This window comes from Arvicanthis niloticus, chromosome 15 (genome assembly GCF_011762505.2).
Source record: "Arvicanthis niloticus isolate mArvNil1 chromosome 15, mArvNil1.pat.X, whole genome shotgun sequence".
Taxonomy (NCBI): domain Eukaryota; kingdom Metazoa; phylum Chordata; class Mammalia; order Rodentia; family Muridae; genus Arvicanthis; species Arvicanthis niloticus.
Window position 1 is genome coordinate 29,861,850 of NC_047672.1, and position 21,845 is coordinate 29,883,694.

At 36.6% G+C, this 21,845-nt stretch overlaps 1 protein-coding gene across 2 annotated transcripts in view; it reads right to left on the bottom strand.

The window, feature by feature from the left end:
* Exoc4 (exocyst complex component 4) overlaps positions 1–21,845 on the bottom strand; it is a 711,678-nt gene that overhangs the window by 617,845 nt on the left and 71,988 nt on the right. For both annotated transcript variants that reach the window (XM_034519115.2, XM_076913572.1), the window contains exon 6: positions 12,945–13,188. In XM_034519115.2, coding sequence (XP_034375006.1) covers positions 12,945–13,188 — 244 coding nt within the window. The remainder of the gene's footprint in view (positions 1–12,944; positions 13,189–21,845) is intronic.

The window sequence follows — 21,845 nt, forward strand, 5'->3', positions numbered from 1 at the left end:
CCCAGCCTGCAGTACACTTACATAATCTAGAAATAACACATTGAGTAGGTAAACAGGAGCCATCGTAACTTTTGAAAGAAAACTCTATCTTCTCAATGTTGGCTCAAACTTATACCTACATATGCCACATTTTATATACATAAAATGGTTGACTCTAACCACTGCCCTCCACTGCTGTGCATCCTATCTGCCAGGTACCAGAGAAGCTCAGTGAGCAGGTGCAGGTCTCTCTTAGAAAACACCAGGGAAGAAATGAGGTGGGTATCAGATTCAGAGTCTATTTACACTGAGGAAATGGCATCCCTTGATAAAATGAAACCTGACACAGGCCAGCTTCAGCTGCTCCTGTAGGCTCAATGTCAGAGGCAGGCCTGCCACTACATCACAGCCATCGCAGCTACAAAGGAGAGGGGAAGTGCAGCATTAGCTAGAAGGATGTGGCAGACAGCTCTACAGGCAGATCTGCAGATGTGGAGCTAAGGATCCACTCACGGGAGGAAAGCTCAGCTCTGCATTACAACAATACAACCAGAGACAGTAACAGACCTGCAGCTAAAGGGAAAAACTTACTTTTTGATATCACCAAGAATGAGAAAACTTGATACAAAAAATGAGAAATAAAAACTATCAACCACCGCTTAATAGAGGACTTGTACCTAGAATATTAAAAAAAAGAAAGAAAGAAAAAGAAAACCCATAAAACAAAACTCCAGTGTGCTAGTGTCACTTGTAATTTTAAACAAAGAGTAAAATTTAAATGTATAGTGTTGTTGTGAAAAATACATATTAATAGAAATTAAGTGACACAAAGAAGTACAACATCATTAGTGAAAAAGTGAAATGAAATCAAAATCAAAATGAAAAAACATTTTCATCTACCAGAATAAAACAATAAAAAAGACAAATGGAAAGTATTGCGACTGCCACACAAATTTCCTCAAAACTGGCACTCCCTCCACAGAACAAGCTCTCAATGTTTCTGAAACATTAAATACAGAGCTGTCATATATGGACCAGAGACTCAATTCTCAGAACACACATGTGACTCATCAGGAAATATAGGCACACAAATGCTTGAATACAAATGTTCACAGTACCATTAGTGACAACAAGCAAAGAGCAAAATAAACCAATATTTGTTTACTAATAAATGTAAACATAGTGCAAAAGTGTATTATATTGGGTAGTACATGAGAAACAAAACAATCTATGGGACAGCAAGAACAAACTGAAAATATTCTGGTAAAAAAAAAGTCAAAGATAACTTTCTATTTATATGAAATATCTCAAGGACAGAAAAAGTCATACACTAGTAGTTTTTTGAGCTGGAAGAAATTAACTCATAAACTGACAGATTAATAGCTGAAGCCACACAGTGGTGACAGCAATCAAAGCCCATCATTATAGTAAAAACATGTTACTAATCACCGACAGAATGCCCGATATTAAATGTTAAGTGTGGATTCATTTTGACTCACAGTTTCACAGGGTTCACCTACTGATTGTATTGACCCATGAACTTAGGCAGAACTCGTAAGGGGGAAAGGCCATGGACAAAATACAACCCTAAAGACATGCATCTAGTACCCCGCAGCCTCCAGCTGGGCTCAACTTGCTGGCTGCATCACTATCCACCAATGCTGTCAAATCATCAAGAGATTAATCCATTGTTCAGGTGAGAACTCTTGAAATTTAATGCCAGTATATCAAGAAGATAGTTCACTAATTGTCTAGGTATTTCTTAGTTTAACAAAAATTAATGACTGCGTTCATTCAAGAAGTGAAATGTAAGGTTTCTGAATTACATTCCAAAATAGCTTAAGCTCTAACAGCAGCAGCCATGTCTTGAGTAAAAGAGATACTGAGTGTCTACAATTCTACTGTGGTAAATAAGAAATACATAGAACAGAGAAGAAGAGAATTTAGTAATTCAAAACAAAGCTATACTGAAAACTTATTCCTCTGAATTCTGACTGTGAAGAAAAAATTAACTTTTTCTTTTGACTCTTTTGGACTTTTTATCCTTCTTTCATAAATAGCACAAAAGAAATAAAATGTTTCTAGTATAGAGGTTCCTCAAAAAAATATATAACCACCAACCACATGACCCAGCTAGACTACACTTACAATACAGTGGAAGGGACAAACTGTATTTGTGTATTCACATTTCTTGTGGCACAATTCACAAGAGCTAAATTATACATGCCCATCAACAACTAAATAGAGAAAGAAAATGTGGTGTATATACACAATAAAGGGGTTTTTATTTGTGTGTGTGTGTGTGTGTGTGTGTGTGTGTGCGCGCGCACGTGCGTGTGCACACATGTACATGAGACATGATCATGCCATGGCATATATGTGGAAAACCGAGAACTTTATAAAAACAGTTCTCTCCTACCTGCTTTATGTGGGTTCTAGGGATCAAACACAGGTTGTTACTGGGCTTCCTCAGTAAGTGATCCAACCCATTCAATTAAAGAATCAGCTCCTACAATGATCGTTTATTCAACCATAAAAATGAAGTTATGCAATTTTTAGAAAAATGAATGAAAATATTAAGTGAAACAAATCTGATTTGGAATGCCAACTATTGCATATGTTCTCTCACATGAGGAATCCAGAATTTATTCTACATACACACACATACACAGAGAGAGAGAGAGAGAGAGAGAGAGAGAGAGAGAGAGAGAGAGAGATTGAAAATATATTTTTTTTTCCAAAAGTCTCCAACTGTAAAGCCGAGGATTCCTAGCTGATCTAGGAGCCCTGGGGAGATGCCAGAGTCACGAAGTCAGAACACAGAGCAAGTCAAGGTAACTGAACAGTAATAAAGAAAGCTTTATTTTTTTTTAAAGAAAGGGCTCCATGTCCTCTGTTGAAATTCTGGCTTGAGCAGCACCAATGATGCTATTTTCTTATGAAAGAGAAGAGAATGAAAGAGATGAAGAAGTAGAAGGGAACTGGAGGTGGAGGAATTAAGTGAAAATAGAAATTTAGATGGAAAACTGTTGGGATAGATCTGGATATGCTAAGTTTAATGGGCCATGTCCTTAGGTACTTGATATGCAAGTCAGGAGCTCAGAAGACAAGCAGATACTGGAAATGTGAAAAACATAAATATTTGAAAGGTGCCATGAGGCAGAGATACTTTGTACAGCTTGGTATGCAAGGGAGGGCCAGAGCCAAAACTCCTGGGGGGGGGGGGGGGGAACAGCATCGGAAAGGGATGATTATGAGCTGTTACACTGAGAAACCCTGTCTCACAAAAAAAAAAAACAAAAACAAAAAACCCAGAAAGAAAGAGAAAAAGGAAGGAAGGAAGGAAGGGAGGGAGGGAGGGAGGGAGGGAGGGAGGGAGGGAGGGAGGGAGGGAGGGAATAATTAGGAAGATGCTAGAGGAGGCCAGAGCCATTTTTAGAAGTCAAAGGAGGAGAGAGTTATCAACAAAATCAAGGGCTTCTGGGAGGTCAGACACAAGAAAGAGAATTTTACAACTTACAGGTTACCCAGTCTTTCAGGGAAACAGGGAAGGTGAACTCAGGCGTGAATGGCTCATAACAAAGGCAGATCCCTTCCCAGAATGCAGCTGGTATATATCCTACCAGCTATCTAGAAGATACTCGGGTTCCTCAATCGAAATTCCCTACCTGCAAAGAGATTAAGGCAGGAGAATTTCATCTCTGGCACTTGACCAGAAGAAGACTGATAGAATAAAACCCAGTTCTCTTACTCCTCTGTTTACTGCAGACAAAACGATTATAAATGATGCCTGGCATTCACCTATTCATTTCCCCCTACTCTAACATACACACTCACACTCTCTCACACACACAAGCATACACATACTAAATAAATAAATAAATAAATAAATAAATCACATACAGCAAAGTCCACACAACAAAACAAACCCAGTGGTCTGTGTAGCCTCCAGGTAGACAACATTGGCCTAGAAGTGACTACAGAGCCCTATGTTATGCTTTTTGTAGCCGCACCTCCCTGTCAATACATGGCCCAAAGTCCAGGTTCTTTGGGAGAACCAGAAGAAAATGGCTGAATTTTGTGTCATATGAAATCATAAAGAAAGAATGAATTCTTTAGGACTGGAATATTATCAAAAGTCTAAGATTCAAGATGCCAGTCTGAGATCTTTCCTCAGTTTGCAGCAGGCAACAAAGCTGTCCAGATGTATGAGAATCTTTAGTCTCCAGAACAGAAGTAAGAGAACGCACATTACAGACAATGAGTGGTATAAAGATATGTGTTCTATATTACAGCCTCCTAATTTAAGAAGCCCATAATAAAGTTCTCCAAATAAAACTATGGTCTCAAAAAGTATAACTTTATCAACCAAAACACAAGAACATACGGACAGTTCTGTAAGCTGAAAGATACATATATCCAATTACCTGGCAGGTTTTAAAAACACATAGGTAAAACATTCGTTCTCCCAGTGTTTCTCCTAACCTCCTACCTGAAGTATCCCTGTGGCTCCCATCCTCAAGTATCACTGTGCACAAAGACAGAGGGCTAAAAAAAGAAACTGTCAGAGAGCAGTCACTTGCTCTAGACCACAAGAACCCATGGATGCAAAGACATTGCATCAAATTGCAAATAATGTTCAATATTTATGATGAGATAAGGCTATCTGAATCTAAATTTACCATCCTGGGAACATGGGATTAGACATTTGCCTGGAAAACCCAGGTTGATGGCCAAGAAGCTGCCTTATATGGTCATAAAATAAGCACTCAATGCAGAAAATAGGTTCTGTTCTACTACTTATTTGCTGAAATCTTAATATCAGGGTTCTGCAGTTTCCCACTGACAAACAAAGGCAATAACCACAGAGTATTGATCTCCTTACTGTTATACTTTAGACTCAGAGTTAATATTTTATATAAACATTAAAACAAATCAGTCATCAACTGTATCATATCAAGATGGTCTTAGCTTTGCTGGTCTGTATTTCATAGAAACATTTTCTTAATAAGCTCTGATGATTTAGTAGTAGCTCTCATTTTAAACAAGACATAATCTCCATTTAGACTTCAAAGTTACCTAAAAGCTACTTTTGAAAGGCAGAGAGATGCTTTTTACCACTTATTACTTCATGTAAATATATATATATGCTATTATATATAAATATATATATTTATATATAATATATATATTTATATATATGCTATTTGAAGAATGCTAACTAATTCTCCTCCTGCAGTATGAAAGAAGAGGAGACAGTTATTAGTGATACAGTGAATGAAGAATGGCAATGAATGGCCCTGGCCCTGGTCAGTTCTTTCCTGAATCCTTCCCTCATTGTCAAATCAAGCTTCTGAAGTCAGGAGAGATGACCTGGAATGAACTTCTAATTCTGATATGCAACAAGTCAGCAACCAAATTAAAAAAAAAAAAAATTAAAGCCTTCTTCCTTTTGAATTAAAATATCAATACCACTCTCTTAAAGACATGTTTCCTATCCCAAGAACAGTATTTCATCACAGTAGCACATTAAAAAAAATTACCCATAGCCCTACTTCTGTGTGATAACATACCTTAAGGTTTCAGGTTTTTTAGTACTTGGTTGTGTGTGACTCTTATTACAAATGTACAAAGCCACCTGAATTTTGCGGTAACTGGATTTGAGTCTCAAGTGAGCTAATGGCGATCCACTTCTGATCAAGTCCAATAACCTCGTGGAGGCCTACCACGGATCAGAATGCAGGGGCATGCAGTAAGGGGATGCGTAAGTCATGCAAACATTTCCTCATTCATAGGAAAACCAAACTCAGGGCCAGGAAAAGAAGTAGAAACCGGTGTCTATAAATAACCCAGTAGCAAACTTACATGGTGAAAGAGACCACTTCTAATATTAAGTCCACCACCAGTAAGTTTTCAGAACTATCAGATTATTTCAGATTTTACATTTCCTTTGACAAATCTGGGATTAGGAATAATGTCCCTCCTATTATGAAGACAGTTGTGAGACTGAGTAATAGAGCAGATGGCAGCCTGCTTTGCAAACATTAGTGCACACGCACAGAGTCCCATGGCTCTGTGCCCACATTCCAGATCACTTACTCCCACTTGCTAGTAAAATACAATTGTCTTTGCCACTTTATCACAGTTATTTATTTGTTAGAAGTATTGAGTATGATCCTAAACCACAAACACAAAGTTGACCCCTATCTAACAAGCTCATTAAAAATATAACGGGATAGGCTAAGAGCTAGAGGGGACCATAAGTGAAGGGGTTTTGATCACACCTGGCATTGCTTCTACATGTCACCACTTGATATTTCTCACTTGATAACAGTGTCTTGTCTGTCTGTCTATAAGGTACCCCTGATGTAGCATGAAGGTGACATTGAAATAGTTACACCAATCCATGAATGAGATTACAGACATTATTAGCTGGTCCAATCTCTAATTTAAACCAGATATATGAGAGACAGAAAGAGCAGATTAGTTATTAATTCTGTCAAATGTAAAACAAAGTTTTAAGAAATTTATTATTGAGAAGTACCTCCAGCCCATTCAATTATAAACCCCTTTTCTAAAAACTGTAAGTAAAGGACAGTGTACAAACAGAAAGAAAGCCTATTCAGCTCCAGATTTACAAAGTACTATTAACATACTGATATTACTAATTCATTTCATCTGTTATAGAGCTGTTAGTAACTCATTTAATTAAGTCTTACTAAAAGTACAGAGAATTAGGATCATCCATGGTAATGAATTAGCTACCTTAATTAACAAGAAATCATACACTTAACACAATTATTTCCTTTTATTTGTTTAAAAAATATATATAGTTATGAGTGATATATGCTAGTTAAAAAATGGTGGAGTTTCTTCACTATTCCCTGGTTCACTCTTCATACCCTTCAATATTTAATAGCAGGGTGTATTTAAAGCATGTTCTCACTGATACATGTAATCAAAAGTACAGACTCAATCAAATGAAATCCTAATCACTGAAGTTAAATTTGCTTGCTTCCCGCTTGCTTTGATTTGAATTAACTCTTCATCTAAATCACACCGAGGCCCTTCCTGATTCCACGCATGTCCAGGTGCTTCATGAAGTGCCTAGGAATGGCTACAGGAAGCCACAAGGACAGACGTCTGACCTTGCTTTAAAGCTGCTCTTAAATGACTTTTCTGTAAAATAAAATGACCAATTTCTACCAAGTCTTGCATTTTAGACACTCAGGAGAAGAGTAACTAATACTGAAAGAAGAGATTTAAGAAAATGCTATTATTTGAAAAGGAAACATGCCTGGCAGGTCTAAATAAAATCATGAGAAATATTTCATTTCTTTCTCTTTCTACAAATATTGTAGTTGTACTATGAAGTTAACCTTGGTGGATGAGCATTTGGACTTCCTCATAGATAAAATCACTTTACTAAAATACCTTTTTTATATCAGTAGATACTGCTACTGAGTTCCAGACTCCAGACTTTAAAAATATTGTAAAAATATAATTTTCAAACTTTATAAGAATAATCCAATGCAATTTTGAAAATCCTGTAGCCTTCACTGGCTGAGATGGGAGGTGGGAGAGGTGGTGATAAATGGGACAAATATTAACCTTGAAAAGAACCATAACTATACAGTGGATAATGATCAGTGTAAGAATTATTCAGCAAGCACAGAGATAATCCTATCAATCAATTCCAGAACACACACAGGCAGACATGAAAGGAGTGGCCCACACACTGTGATGCAGCACACTGTGTAGGCTCTGATTCAGTATATGTGGCCCTCCTTCAGAACCATGTAAACAAAGTAGTCCTCACCTATTGGTGGTTTTCCTTCTGACATCAGTTACACATTGTCAACTGTAGTCCTAAAATATTCAATAGAATATCTAACAAATAATTTAAGAATTTTAAATCCATTTGTCATTTCTAAGTAGCAAGATCCCTGGACTAGAGTATCTACTCCTTTAAAAACTGTTAGTCACTTAGTAGGTGTGTGTAATCTGTATGGCCTCTGTATACACACAAGGGAAAAGAACATCAAAAAACTGAAAGTAACAAATACTGAGTTACCCTTGACCAGGCCCCCTGCTACAGGAAGTATCCTTTCTCTGTGTTTTCTTCACTTTCTTAACTTACCTTATTTTGATGTAATACATCCAGACATAATCCAGGACATGACAACAAGTTACTATTACACAAATGAAAACTGTAACCTCATACGTAACAAGGAAAACAAACCCAAACCACACTAGAAATATCAGTATTTACCTCTCAGATTAACAAATATAAAAGTATCTGATGATATAAAGTGTAGGCAAGGGAATATAGCAACTCTAAAACATGAAAATGTGTGTCTCTAAAAAAAAAAAGTGTACTTGGCAGTACTCATCAAAATTAAATAAGCCACCAGGGCCAGTGTAAACCATGAAAATGACAAGGCAAGTGTCCAGTACTTTTCTGTCTCATACTGAGATGTTGATGTCATGGTAACTGCTTAAATATAAAAACAACTTGGTGCTATCAAGGAGACAAGCTTGACAACTACAACTAGTATAAACAATAAATACTGTCTTACTTTACTTTTAAAAAACAGTGATACAAGCTATTTCCTAATAAGGTCCTAAGCATACACTTGCACAGTACCTTCTGCTTGTCCGCTAAACCTTATAGTTTTCAACAAAACCCTGATTTGAAGGAAGCCTTTCTTCCCCTTTACATTCCATAAGGGCAGTGGCATATCTCTGTTTGGCACTAGTTTAGTGTGTGGTTCATAGCAGATACTCTGTGTGGGAGTCGTTCTTTAATTCAACACTTACTATAAGTCAAACGGGCACTCTACTAATACATAAACTTATGGGGCAACTTAGTTGTCTCCTCTCTTTAGATACAATCAAAAATAAACAAATAAAGGTCTACAAAGACTGCAAAATGGTTTCCTTAGAAAGAGAAAGAGTTCCCCTGGCAGCCTTGCTCCACCACATCCAGTTCTTTCTGTCCTCTTTTAGGCCCACAGTTTTCTAGTATAGCAGGGCTTTTCCCTTCAGATGCACCTACTAAAGTAGCTGTCTTATATATGCCAATTGCCACCCCTCTCCTGGTTCACTTCCTTATTCATGACAAGATTTAATACCTATAAGAACTTTTTTTGTTCCTTCAATGTTTCCTCTCACTTTTGGTATTTATGAACTATAGAATTTCTTCTGGCTTCTTTGACACAAAAATGATACACAAACACCATTGGCTATATGATTGGAAATAATGAGTAAGACAGCAAATATTGAAGAAATTGGTTCTAAACTACAGAGGCTGCATGCAGGCTACATTGTCCATCTGAAGTTGAAGTTGCCTTTGCAAGGGTGTGAGGAGGGACAATGGGTAGCAAATGGTTGTGCTAAGTTAGCAAGGCACTTGCCACCTTGGGTTAATGCTTCCCATGTTACTAATAGCAGCCTAACAACTGCTGAGCATTTTCCTAAACAGTGTGAAGAAGCTTATAAACACTAAAAGAACCAAAAAGAGAAAACATTTCTCCTATGAATAGAAAACAGATAGTTTGGGAAATAAAAAATATAAAATAAAAAAATAGTTCACCAAAATGTGGTTTTGTTTTGTTGTGTTTTAAGTTGATGAAGGAAGAATTATGGCTTTATATAAATTAAAGCAAGATGGAATTCAACAGCTTTATTCAATCTCCATTTCCAGAAAAATACCACACAACATTAACTCTCTTTGCATATGACAAATGGAAAGAGGCTGCAATGCATCACAACCACACGGTATTTAACAAAATGGAGATGAACAATGAAACTTCTACAGAAACTTACAATACTAATGCCTGGCTTCCGAATTGCATTTGCATAAAAATGTTTTAGAATAAGTTATTTCATTAGGATTAGGCCAGAGAATGTGCTGGTTGGGAATGGATGGAGATTTTGCTTGAGGAAAGCACTCTTCTGTCACCTGAGGCAGCAGTCTTGAGGTATAAAAGAACAATGACAATGTTGCTAATAATGCCACTGTGGTTTAACTCCCTCTGAAAGAGATGTCACTAATATCTCAGTGAAGTTTCAGACACAGAAGAACTATGAATGCTTCAAGGAGTAATTTGATAATGTCCTTTTTAAAGCTCCAAGCTTCTGGAAGCAAACAATGCTAATCATCTCCGAATGACTGGAATAACTCAGGGGAATTAATTCTTGAGTGTCTGTACAACTATCAGAAAGCAGCTACCAGAGGTTGGCTCGGAACTGTCATTCATCTGGATTCCAGGTCCAAGAATTTAGTGTTTGATCTAGTAATATGGTTTACCCCAAATTACTGTTTTCTCTGTAATATTTTATTTCTTAATAAAGAGTTTTGGCCAAAAAAAATGTAGATTTTAGCTTTTATAAAACAGGATTATGTCATAAAGAAAAAAAAAAAACAAATGCCAAAACATGAACCATTTGTTTGCTTCTTAATAGCCCATGTACCCTGCCTACCAAAATAAAAAAGAAAAAGAAAAATCTTTAAAATACCAAATAAATAAGTAAACAAATACATAAAGGAAGAGAAATTGTAAACAAAGAAAGAAGAAGAAAGAAAAGAAGAAAAAAAAAACCTCTACTGCTGACTCCTTCCTCACAGAAAGCTATTTAGAATTTCCTGAGGCAAAGAGCTAGCTTTTTGCTTCCACTGATGTAATCTGTACTACTGAATTCTGGAAACAGCTGAGGCAATAGAAGAGGAAGAGGTCAAAATCCTATGAAAGACACAATGTTTTTAGGGCAACTATAATGAGAGCTGCAGGAAAGTTATTGATCTGTGCCCTTTGCTTTATTTCCAGTATATATTATAGTAATGTTATTTCCCTATGAAAGTTCAGTCTATTCATCTGGGCACTTGCAACAACAGAGCAAATAGCAAAGCAGAATTTTCAAGTATTCATTAGCAAAGAGTCAAAAGGTCTTTGCAGAAATCCAGGCACCAAGCAAAGAAAGCAGAAAAGTAAAGTTCAATTCTGACTTATGCGCTAGCTTCTCAGAACCACATGAGTGATGAAACACATGAAGACTGAAGAAGGCATCAATAACAAACATATGTATTGGCATGCAGATGCATGTATATTATACTCCTACTAAGCATTATAACCATTAACCTCATCTGAAGCAGACAACCCTGCAAGGTACCAGGAGCTACAATACTATCAGATCTCTACAAACCCACACTCTTCAACCATCTGCTTTGATGCATTCCATGATAGTAGACAGGTAAATAGTAGTTTGATGGGTTTTTGTTTGCTTGCTTGCTTTTTCTTCACCAATTATAATAATTTTAAATTAAGTTCATAAGAGAATTACTTTTGAAGGGTTTTTAAGTCAGTATCAGTATTATCTAGATAGACAAAAAGAATTCAGAAAATATGAATAGAATATATCAGATTTTCCAAAACATTAAAATAAATCTGAGAGAAGTTTAGGCCAAGTTAGTACTCTTTTTCCTTAAATCTGTTTAATGTCTGTTTTTAAAATGTATGCATGTTAAGTAAAAACATCAGAATCTCCATAGTAGCACATTAAGAAAAGTATCACCCTTTATGCATTACCATCTCCCACGCACAACCATTCGAACAAAGGAGAAAATTACTTTTTTCTCATATGACATGTTTTTTTCTTTGAGACACTGTTTCCTTATGTAACCTAGGCTAGCCATGAACTCCAGATCTTCCTGCCTCAGACTTCTGAGCACTAAGATTATAATTACACACCATCACATCTGCTTGCCTCCTATTTGTCAATGAAACTGCACTTTCACTGGCATTTTTCTCCCATGCTATTCCAGCCTTACCTGCATAGTGTGTCTGTGTCTGGGAAAAAGGTAGACATGAAGGCAGCAAGGGTGAAAGAAATCACTTTATGATCGATCAGATTTTTTTTTTTTTTTACTGAGTCCTAATTTCAAATACTATCATATAATACTGGACTACTGTTCCCTAAAATCTGATCTGACAAACATGTTCTCCCAGTGTATAATAGCCACAGCTTAGGATCATAATAGAATTGCCATGTTCTCCAATGAACTAAAATCTTTGAAATTCAAATGCTACTTAATGTTTTAAGGAAATGCAGAAATTTCTGCTATTTTTCTATTCACAAGTATCACCACATGACAATGAGGAAAACACAGGTCAGGAAAAACAGCACAGACTTTAGAATCAAAGTAATCTCGTACTCAAATTCAAGACTAGTCAGCCAGCAAGCATACACTTGGGCTAATCCCTATCCCGGAGTCTCAGCTCTTCTAACTATGAGATATGGACACTAAGAACTAGCTCACAGAATAGGAGTAAAAGCTAAATCAAGCAATATCCATAAATTATCTTAAAAACAGCTTAGTAACTGACACATGTTCAACAGTTGCTTCATTCTTTCTTGCCATTGATTTATTAACATATGTGATTGTTGTGGCCTGAACTGCTCCACAGTGGGTGCCAAAAATGTTGAGAACTGCACTACCCCACGTTTGGGGGCCAAAATGTCTCGGACCGCTCTAGCAATGTTAATTAAGTCTCGGCTCTAAATCTCACACACCCAAGGGAAGATCCTGGGTATCTAAAACAAGATGTTATCAGAGTGTGCTCAGCTGTTGTAGGCTGATGTAATCAAGTCTCTTGCCAGAGTATATGGCTCAAGATGGCTGCAAGGATGACAGCTGCTTTCTGTTGGCTCCCCACATGTGATAATAAACACTCTCCATTACACATGGGTTTATACCTCTCATTCGTTGTCTATGAATATGGACAATAAACCTAAACCTTCTCAACAAATCCAAAGCAAGACAGACAATGCTTGGCCTGAGTATGTACAGAACATAGTATCCTCAGCTCAAGAAAACGCTCCCAATTGGAAATAAGTTACTTGTTCTCCACCCTAGAAATTATACAATAAAAAGACAACAAACCCCAGACTATACCCATCCCTACCTTGGCTGGTTGTCCACGGTGAGGCTCTCTCCCCTCTGATAGGCACTGTCGGCCACCTGGGTGGTTGACCTCTTCACAATCTGCTTTAGTTCCTGCTCCAAACGCTCTTTAATGGCTTTAACTGTCTCAGGGATCTTCTTCAGTCTGGCCAGCCCCTGAATAAGAATTCCCATGAAAAGATTGCTGTTCTCCTCTGGATCACACTCCAAGTCCTCCTTGATATCTTGCAGGTTTATCTCCCTCACTACAAAAGAAAACAACACCTAAATATCAGATCCAATTTCCACATTAATTCAACAGCACAGCAGAATAATAAAGATCACTGCTTTGATTATTCTATTAAGGAATCAGAGAAAATTTATGTTAAACTAAGTTACAAAGTAATATGCAACAGCCCCCAATTCAAACCAATTGGTAATGGTTTGGTAAGAAATTAAATGTACAAACAATTCTATAGGAAGATGTAAACCTCCAGTTTTACACAGACTACTTGGATCCAGTGTGTTGATAAATTAAGTCCATGGTACATACTATCTCTAAAATACAATACATGGCATTTCAGGAGAACTTTAAAGACTCAAACCCAAGCCTCAACTTCTTACTCATTAGTTATAAGTGATAAACAGTGAGAACAGAAGATGTTATAAATATATGTAGGGGCAAAAGTACATGAATATAACAAACAAAAAGAAATGAAAAGAAGTATATGTAAGACAACAAACATATATGAAACGATTTTGAAGGGGAAATGTAGTGACAAAGTACTAAATAACCACAAAAGCCATCATACTTGTATTTAAACACACGTGTGACTCACAACAGGTAATCCCAGGTACTGAAGGGCTGAGACATAGGGATGGAATTTAAAAGTAAGCCTAAGTGAGACTGCAAATTCCAGACAGCCTAGCACACATAATGAGACCTTGCTTATATAAGTGAATGAGACAGAAAGAGAGTGTGTAGGGGGAGAGGATAGTTAATATCTTTCACAGATATCAGCAATAATCAATGAAAACCTTCTTTAAGCTATATGTTGGCATATAGCTTTATATTATAGCCTTTATAGATCTTTATATTATAGCCTTTACCCAAACCATCTGGGTCTTAAAAAAAAGAGGAAATAGCCTCAAATTACTAGTAGTTCTCATCCCTGTGAGTAGGTGGGGAAAAGGATTAGCTGATATTCTGAAGATATTTGTGCCTACTAAAAACTATATTATAAAAGTTACATAGGACGGGAGAGATGGCTTAGCAATCATGAAGACTGGAGTCTGTTTTACTGCATCCATATAACCTAGATATCCCCGAAAATGCATGTAAGCCATAGATATCAAAGCAAGACAAAGACACCCAAGAAAGCCACAAACTAAATCAGTATTTATTATCAATGGTATTTCTCAACTACATATCTATATGCCTATAAAAGTTTTTGTTCACAGCATTCATTAATATAATAGCAGCATTATCCACAGTGACCAAATTTAGAATCACCCCAGTTATTCACCAACACATGAACAGATAAATAGTGATCTATATAAACAATGGCATATCACTCCACTTTAAATGAAGGAAGCCCAACACACTGCAATAAAACAGATCTGGAATACACCATGCTAAGTGAAATAAGACTGTCACAAAATACAAATACTTTATGATTCCACTTATAATGAGGTACATAGAGTGGTCAAATTCCTAGAAACAGAGTAGAAGGTAGACTGTCAGAGGAAGGAGAAGGAATAAAAGTGTAGTTACTTTTTAATAGGTACTGAGTTTGAGTTTTACAAGGTGAAAAGAGTTATACGGAAGGATAAAGGTACTGTCTACACACACGATAAATATACTTAATATTACTTAATATTACTAATCTATATATTTTAAATGACTAAAATATCATCTTAATGATGTCTATATTTTAACATAAAATATGCACTTAAATATGAACCAAAGATATTTTAGTAAGATATAATTACTTATACAAGCTCACTTTTTTTTATTTATTTTTTATTGGATATTTTATTTACATTTCAGATGCCATCCCCTTTCCCCATTTCCCCTTCCTAGAAAACCCCTATCCCATGCCCCCTTTGCCTTTTTGCTTTTACGCAGTTTTTTAAAATGTTAATCAAAGGCTTTTTAAGTTTGATAATGCTCAATCAGAAGTGTAACCCAATACCCAAACTAGATATATCAACTATCTTTGACTGGTGGAGACATGTGAACATCTGCCTCCATGTCCCCCCTCTCTTTCTCTCTCTTTCTCTCTCTCATCACCTAGCTTCTCCTCTCCTTCTTCTTCTCCTCTCCTTACTCCTTCTCTTCCTCTCCGTACTCCTCCCACCTTAGCTCCTCCTACATATAACCCTTCCTGTTAAAATAGAACTTTTCTCTCAAAATACAATTAGAGCAAAATTATACCAAGTTGTACCAGTGAAATGCAAGATAGTCCTAATACCCAGTCCATCATTTTGTTGACTAACCAGAACCTCTGTCATCTCTCCTAACTAAAAGACTTAGTTCTGAACCTGGCTTTTTTCTTGGCTTTAAAATGAATGTCAGCTGAAAACCATCCTCTCAAATCTTTTCTCTCAAAGTAAATAGCCAGGATTGGCTGAGACTTAAGTTTTCAACCCCATCAGAAATTCAGAATGACTGAGTTAACTGAAATTATGGGAAGCACAAAGCATAGCTTCTAAAACTTAGCCAATTTATAGATACCGCTGAACACCTGGACAGTCCCTATACTTCAAAATGTTGGAGCATCTGATCTTCAGCCTTCTGGCCCAGGATCATCTGACAGACCTTAGTGCTGCAGAATTATTAAGGGCTGATTACTCTGTCTAGGCAGATATAATCAGTAGACTATTCTGCAAGTGTGTCCTTTTCTGGACAGTAATTTGTCTGTAGATAGAAAGAGGCAATTCTTGCCTAGTGGCTGTCTCACCATAACTGGAGTAACTCCAAAGATACAAGCTCACTTTTATGAATAAATCTTCAATATATTTTATTCATGATATCTTATAAGGCTCACTAGATGCCCAGAAAGTCAGAGAAACCATATGCATAGGACATTCCTTACAACAGAGTGTGTTTGATAATACAGTACTCAGTACTGTTTAATACTAATGAAACTAGAAGTAGAACTCAAAGGTTTAGCCTTGAAAAAATAAAAATCTAAAGACAAGTTTTTAAAACATCACCAATATTTCCAAATATAATGTTATGAAAACATACATTTCAGTTCCTGGTTTTGTTTTATACATGAAGAAGTAGGATACCTCAGGCCACAGGAATATTCTATCTAGCAAATCCAATCCCGCAGAAAAGCTATGACAGCACTCAGCAGCAGGAGCCACCTCAATTCCACATGGACTGGGAGGAAATGAAGCTGAGCCACAAGAAGAGCTTCAGGCAGGAAGAAAAGTAATGGGAATTTACCTGTTCCAATGTTCTTTGTAAAAAGTGCACCTAGGAGTCACAAACAGGACACAAACAAAGTGCCACCTAGATATCACAGCTACTGCCCAGGGTGGCTGATGATGACGTAAATGTAGTTTAAGTCAATCTGGCCTGCAATGGCATGGCATATAGCTACTTATATGCACACTAATTGTAGAGCTGGCTCAGTAAAAAGCAACACATAAGCAAGATTTGAATAATGAAATGCCATGGCAGAACAGAACAGCTGTTTAAAGACTTAACTTTCTGTTGTCTCCTGAAATCTCCTCGAACATAAACACTTAACAGTACAATATTAATTTATAGTATCTATTTCACTTATATCAGTTGAAAATTAAAAGGCAATATAAAAGAATAACTTAATCAACCATGACTGGTGTAATATTCATAAACAATTACAAGGTCACATAATATTCCTGGGAAAAATGTACAAAAATAATTTAACCGAAATTCAATAAGGCTTCACCCAACAATCAGAACAGACCTGTGCATCTCTGCAAATTCCTGAAGTCCACATCACTCCCAAGCACCTGATATACTACAGTGGATACCCAATTTATAGGTATTAGACATTTAAAGTTAAATAAACATATTTTACTTTCATCTCTAATTCTCCTACCTTTGAATTTTATTTTGTTAAAGATTTTAACAACTAAAGATGAATCAAATGTAGCTTTAAGACTCTTACTACCAGATAAGATAATGCTACATACTAAAGAATGGGGATAATTTCTGCCACATTATTTCTCCGATAATCCTGCTGTCTCCGAGTATTTCCTATTATACACACCACTTTGTTTGTACAGACCTAAGGGGCTATGGATAGCAATAACTGAGGACACGCATGAAATCACAGAAGGAGGGTTCCACTTAACTGGACTGATAAAAGAATTAAGGAGAAGACATCAAAGAGTTTTTCAAGCTCTAGAATTCCACATTTACATTAACTATGTATCTCTGGTTACATGGTTTACAGCCACTTATCTGTATTATCATGTTACAGGCAGCACATTAAAAAAAAGAAATCACAGGTAAGGCCCAGACACACCTGAGGTAATCACAAGTTAGACAACCCAGGGGCATACAGAAAGACACTACCACATAGAAATTGTTCAAAAGATAGCAAGTAAACAAGGTGGAAAAAAATCTATTCATGATGCTAACTACTTTTTGTTTAATGACTCTGCACATGAATACAGAAAACAATCTAGATCATGAGTTCATGGCTGCTTTCTTTCTTCAATACTTGTAAGATAAAATCAGCAATTTGTATCAAAGGTTTACCGCACACATCATAAAACTGCAGAAGACAAGGCCCTTTAACTCACTGTTGAATATGTATATCATACCATTTAGAACATGCTGTTTGTACATGTTAATTGGTACATGATACAATGGCAGTGTTTACTATAGAAACTCTTGAGAGATGTCATTCATTATGTTATGCACAATATACAAATTGTGCAATGTTACCATACAGTGAAAGATTTCAATCTATATAATTTGAATTACATGTTAAATTTAAACAATATTAGCTCTATATAAGAACTGTCTGCCAGTACTGAGCAAAATTCAATACGAAAAAGAGCCTTTATAACAACAATTAATATAAATGAGGGGCTAGAATCTGAAACAGAGAAAGGAGGGTTGGAAGGAGTAAGAGACAGGGGAAATGATTTAATTATATTATGATCTCAAAAAATAAGAGAAGTAAGAAAAACTAAGGAGCCTTTGAAAAAGCTGCCAAGCCTAATTAGACCACTAAACTGTCAAACAACTTACCTGTCTACAAAGCTACCACAGATGGGAACCTGGCAATACTGACAATATTTTTGAAAACTAAAAAAAAAAAAAAAAAATGCAATTTGAGTGCTTCAAAAATCACACTATAATTCATATTCTTAAGATATCCAATTTGCTTATTACATAATTACACATAAAATATAACTCCATAAATTGAAATGAAATAGTCTGCCTCAAAATAGAGAGTAGCATTACTGAAGACAAGAAATGCAAACAATGAACAGACGCAGGATGTGGGGCCAGTCATCTCATCACAGAAAGACAGACAGAAGAAAGCTAGGATTGGCTCATCTGTGTTAATAAATAAGTGTGTGCTCCAGTGGCTTAAGATATCCATTCGCTATGGGTACCACAAACCCAAAACCAAATCAAGCTCCTACCTTTGGCTAGAAGCCTACAGGACCTCCTTAAATTCTTGTCCTCCAATCCCATCTCTGTGGAAGTCCTTGGTCAAATATATATCTTAGTCAACACTCCATTCACCAGTAAAAAATTACTTCTTACATGTTTTATTCTAATTAATGTACCCACTGGTGCAGAGGAGAGCAGTAACTGACTCACTGGTTGCCTCTGGAGTACAGAATCTTGATTAGGGTCTTTCAAATGTTAACTAACTACCCCTGGAGTGTAGAATCCTGATTAAGGTACTTCAAAAGCCTTAGCTGAGAACCCCTAAGGTGTAGATTAAATTACCTTAAAGAAACCTACAGACAATAAAATAAACCCACTCCAGAAAAGATGCTGCCTAAAAAGAGACTATGTAAGGTAGACAGAACACAGATACCCACTCACAAAAGAGGACCCTACCCTGCTGACCTGAAAGCATTGAGTGTACACAGTCCTTTCATAAGAACTAGTGTTGGTCAAGAAGGAAAGATGGTGTGTTTAAAGCAATGGTAGAAAATATTTTAAATGATTTCTTTTATTTATTTTTATAATGTACACTGGTATTTCGCCTGCATGTTTGAGGTGCTAGATCCCCCAGAACTGGAGTTACAGGCAGTTGTGAGCTGCTATTTGGGTGCTGAGAATTGAACTAAATATAGACATGAATAATATATAGTAAGATATGAAAAGTGACCAAAGTCAGGGAAAAGGGAAAAGGAAAAGACAGTTGTCGCAGACATTTAAAAACAAAGTTTAAAATATCCATGAGAAAATTAAAAAATAAATTTTATAAAAAATGATTCAAAAATGTAGGGAAAAATAAGAGATAAAAAGATGAAAGAGAAAGTAGATTAAAAGAAAACAAGGCAGAAAAAAACCAACATTAGTGTGAGAAAGACAAAAACAAACACTAAAACAGACTCACATAAAATTAAAAACCAAGTTTTTACCAGAAACTTTCTCTTTTTTTAACTTACAAAAGGGGCTATAGGTTATCTACTCTAACCAAAATAACCAACTCTAAAACATATCTAGGTGAAACTAGTAAATATCTCAAATTAAAAAGAAAATCTAGCAGACTATATCAGTATGGTCCTGTGGTCCCAGGTACTCAGAAGGCTAAAGCAGAGAGAGACTTCAGCCCAGCTGCTCAAAGCAACATTTTTTACCTATTAGATTAAAACAGTGAAAAGCATGGCAAATGTTATGTTAGGAAGGCTGCTAAGAAACAGGCCCCCCTTCACTGGTAATGGAAAGCCAGCCTGGACTATTTTGCTAAAGGATGATTCGACACACCTCCTAAACTACAGACACACATGTCCTTACCTGGTACTACATACAAAAAGTTACTCTAAATAGATTAGAGCCTTAAGTGTGAGATCAAAACGATACAACTCATAGGTGAAGACAGAACAAACGCCTCAGAAATGAATTTGACAAGGATTCCCTACATATGACACTAAACACACAGGCAAAAAAAAAAGGGGGGAGGGGGAAGACAGATGGGACTTGATCAAAATTTGAGCAAAGGTCCACAATGGACAGCCAACACAATAAAAAGGCAATCTATTTCAAACACAAGAAAGCACTCGAAATTCCTATCTCTGAAGAAGAGTTAATATCTAAAATAAGAAACACAATTTGATAATAAGAGAACAAATGACCCAATTATAAAGTAGGCAAAGGACATGAGTAAACATTTTTCAAAGATGACAAACAAATCGGCAATAAGCACATAAAAAGATGTTCAACATCACTAATCATTAGGGAAATGCAAATTAAAAACTACAATCAGATATAACCTCAGACCAATTAAGATGTCTTCTATCAGAAAGGAAAGCAGAAAATGACAAGTGTGAAGAAACAGAGCCCATATGCACTGTTGATAAGAACACGCATGTGTAACTGGAGTAAAAACATGTGACTCTTCTCTAGCATCTCCACTTCCAGATACACATTCCAAAGACCTAACAGGATGGTAATGACCTCGAAGAACCCAAGTGCCCATCAGCATGTGAGTGGACAAGCACATGCAGCATAGAAGCAATGCAAGTGTTCTGCCTTGAGGAAGAAGGACATCCTGAGACATGTTACAATTTGGCTTGACTTTAACAGATTATGCTGAACAAACCTCGCTGGTCACAGAGTACAAGCACTGTGATTCCAATGATACACAAGTGATACTGTACAGAGCAGTCAAATTGCCAGAAACAGAGAGCTCAATGCTAGTTGCCAGGAGTGAAGGAGAGGAAAAGAGCAGCTGTTACATACGAGGTACAGACGTTCCTTTTTGAAAGATGAAAGCTGCACGGCACGGTACATACACACGACACCACTGAACTTACAAACTGTGGTGATGGTGAATTCATAGGATTTTAAGCAGAATAGAAGATATGTTAAGCTTTACAACAAAAACACCCTACACACAGATTTAACTCATGATTTGGCTTTTAAGTTTACTGGATCAAAGCGCTGCCAAGAGTATGACAACAGATACTCAGATTTTCTTTGCACTCCTTCTAAAGTAATTTCCAAAAGATATGCTGAAGTGAAAACACCACACTATAGAGAGCATTCTACCTTTTGTAGAAGAAAGAAAGGCCATGGAAAAAAGATACATTTGTCTAAATGTTTGTTTTTTAAAAAAGATAATGAAGAAATGAAACTGAATTAGCAAGAGAGGTATAATAGATAGTGATACCTCAAGAAGAGACACCCAGCTGAGTACTTTTATATAGTTGGGATGTTTAGTGTATAGTTCATGTGACTATAAAATAAACAAAAGTATATGAGGAAAAACCATGATCTAAAGGAACTATAGTGAAATAAAAAGTAACTTCAGATGTTTGCAAACAACACATGTGAGAGTTTGAATAAGGACAGTCCACATGGGGCAGAAGTCTGAACACTTGGCCAGGTGGTGGCGCTGTTAGGTAGTTGTGTAGGAGGAAGCATGGCATTGGAGGCCTGCTTGAGGCCTCAAGACTACAGCCTACTTCCCTGTCCTAGCCCACAGTCATTTTCATGTTTGAAGCCTACTTCTTTATTCTAACCTAAGATTTAGATTCCTGCCTGAAACTACTTCTTTGCTCTAGCCTAATGTCAGATCCCTGCCTGAAGCCTACTTCCTTGTCCTTGGCCAATGTCATATTCCTGTCAAGCAGCCCATTTCCTTGTCCTTGGCCAATGTCAGATTTCTGCCAAGCAGCTCCAAAAGCTCTCTGCCTCTCCTCCTTTTTTATCTCATGAACAAGA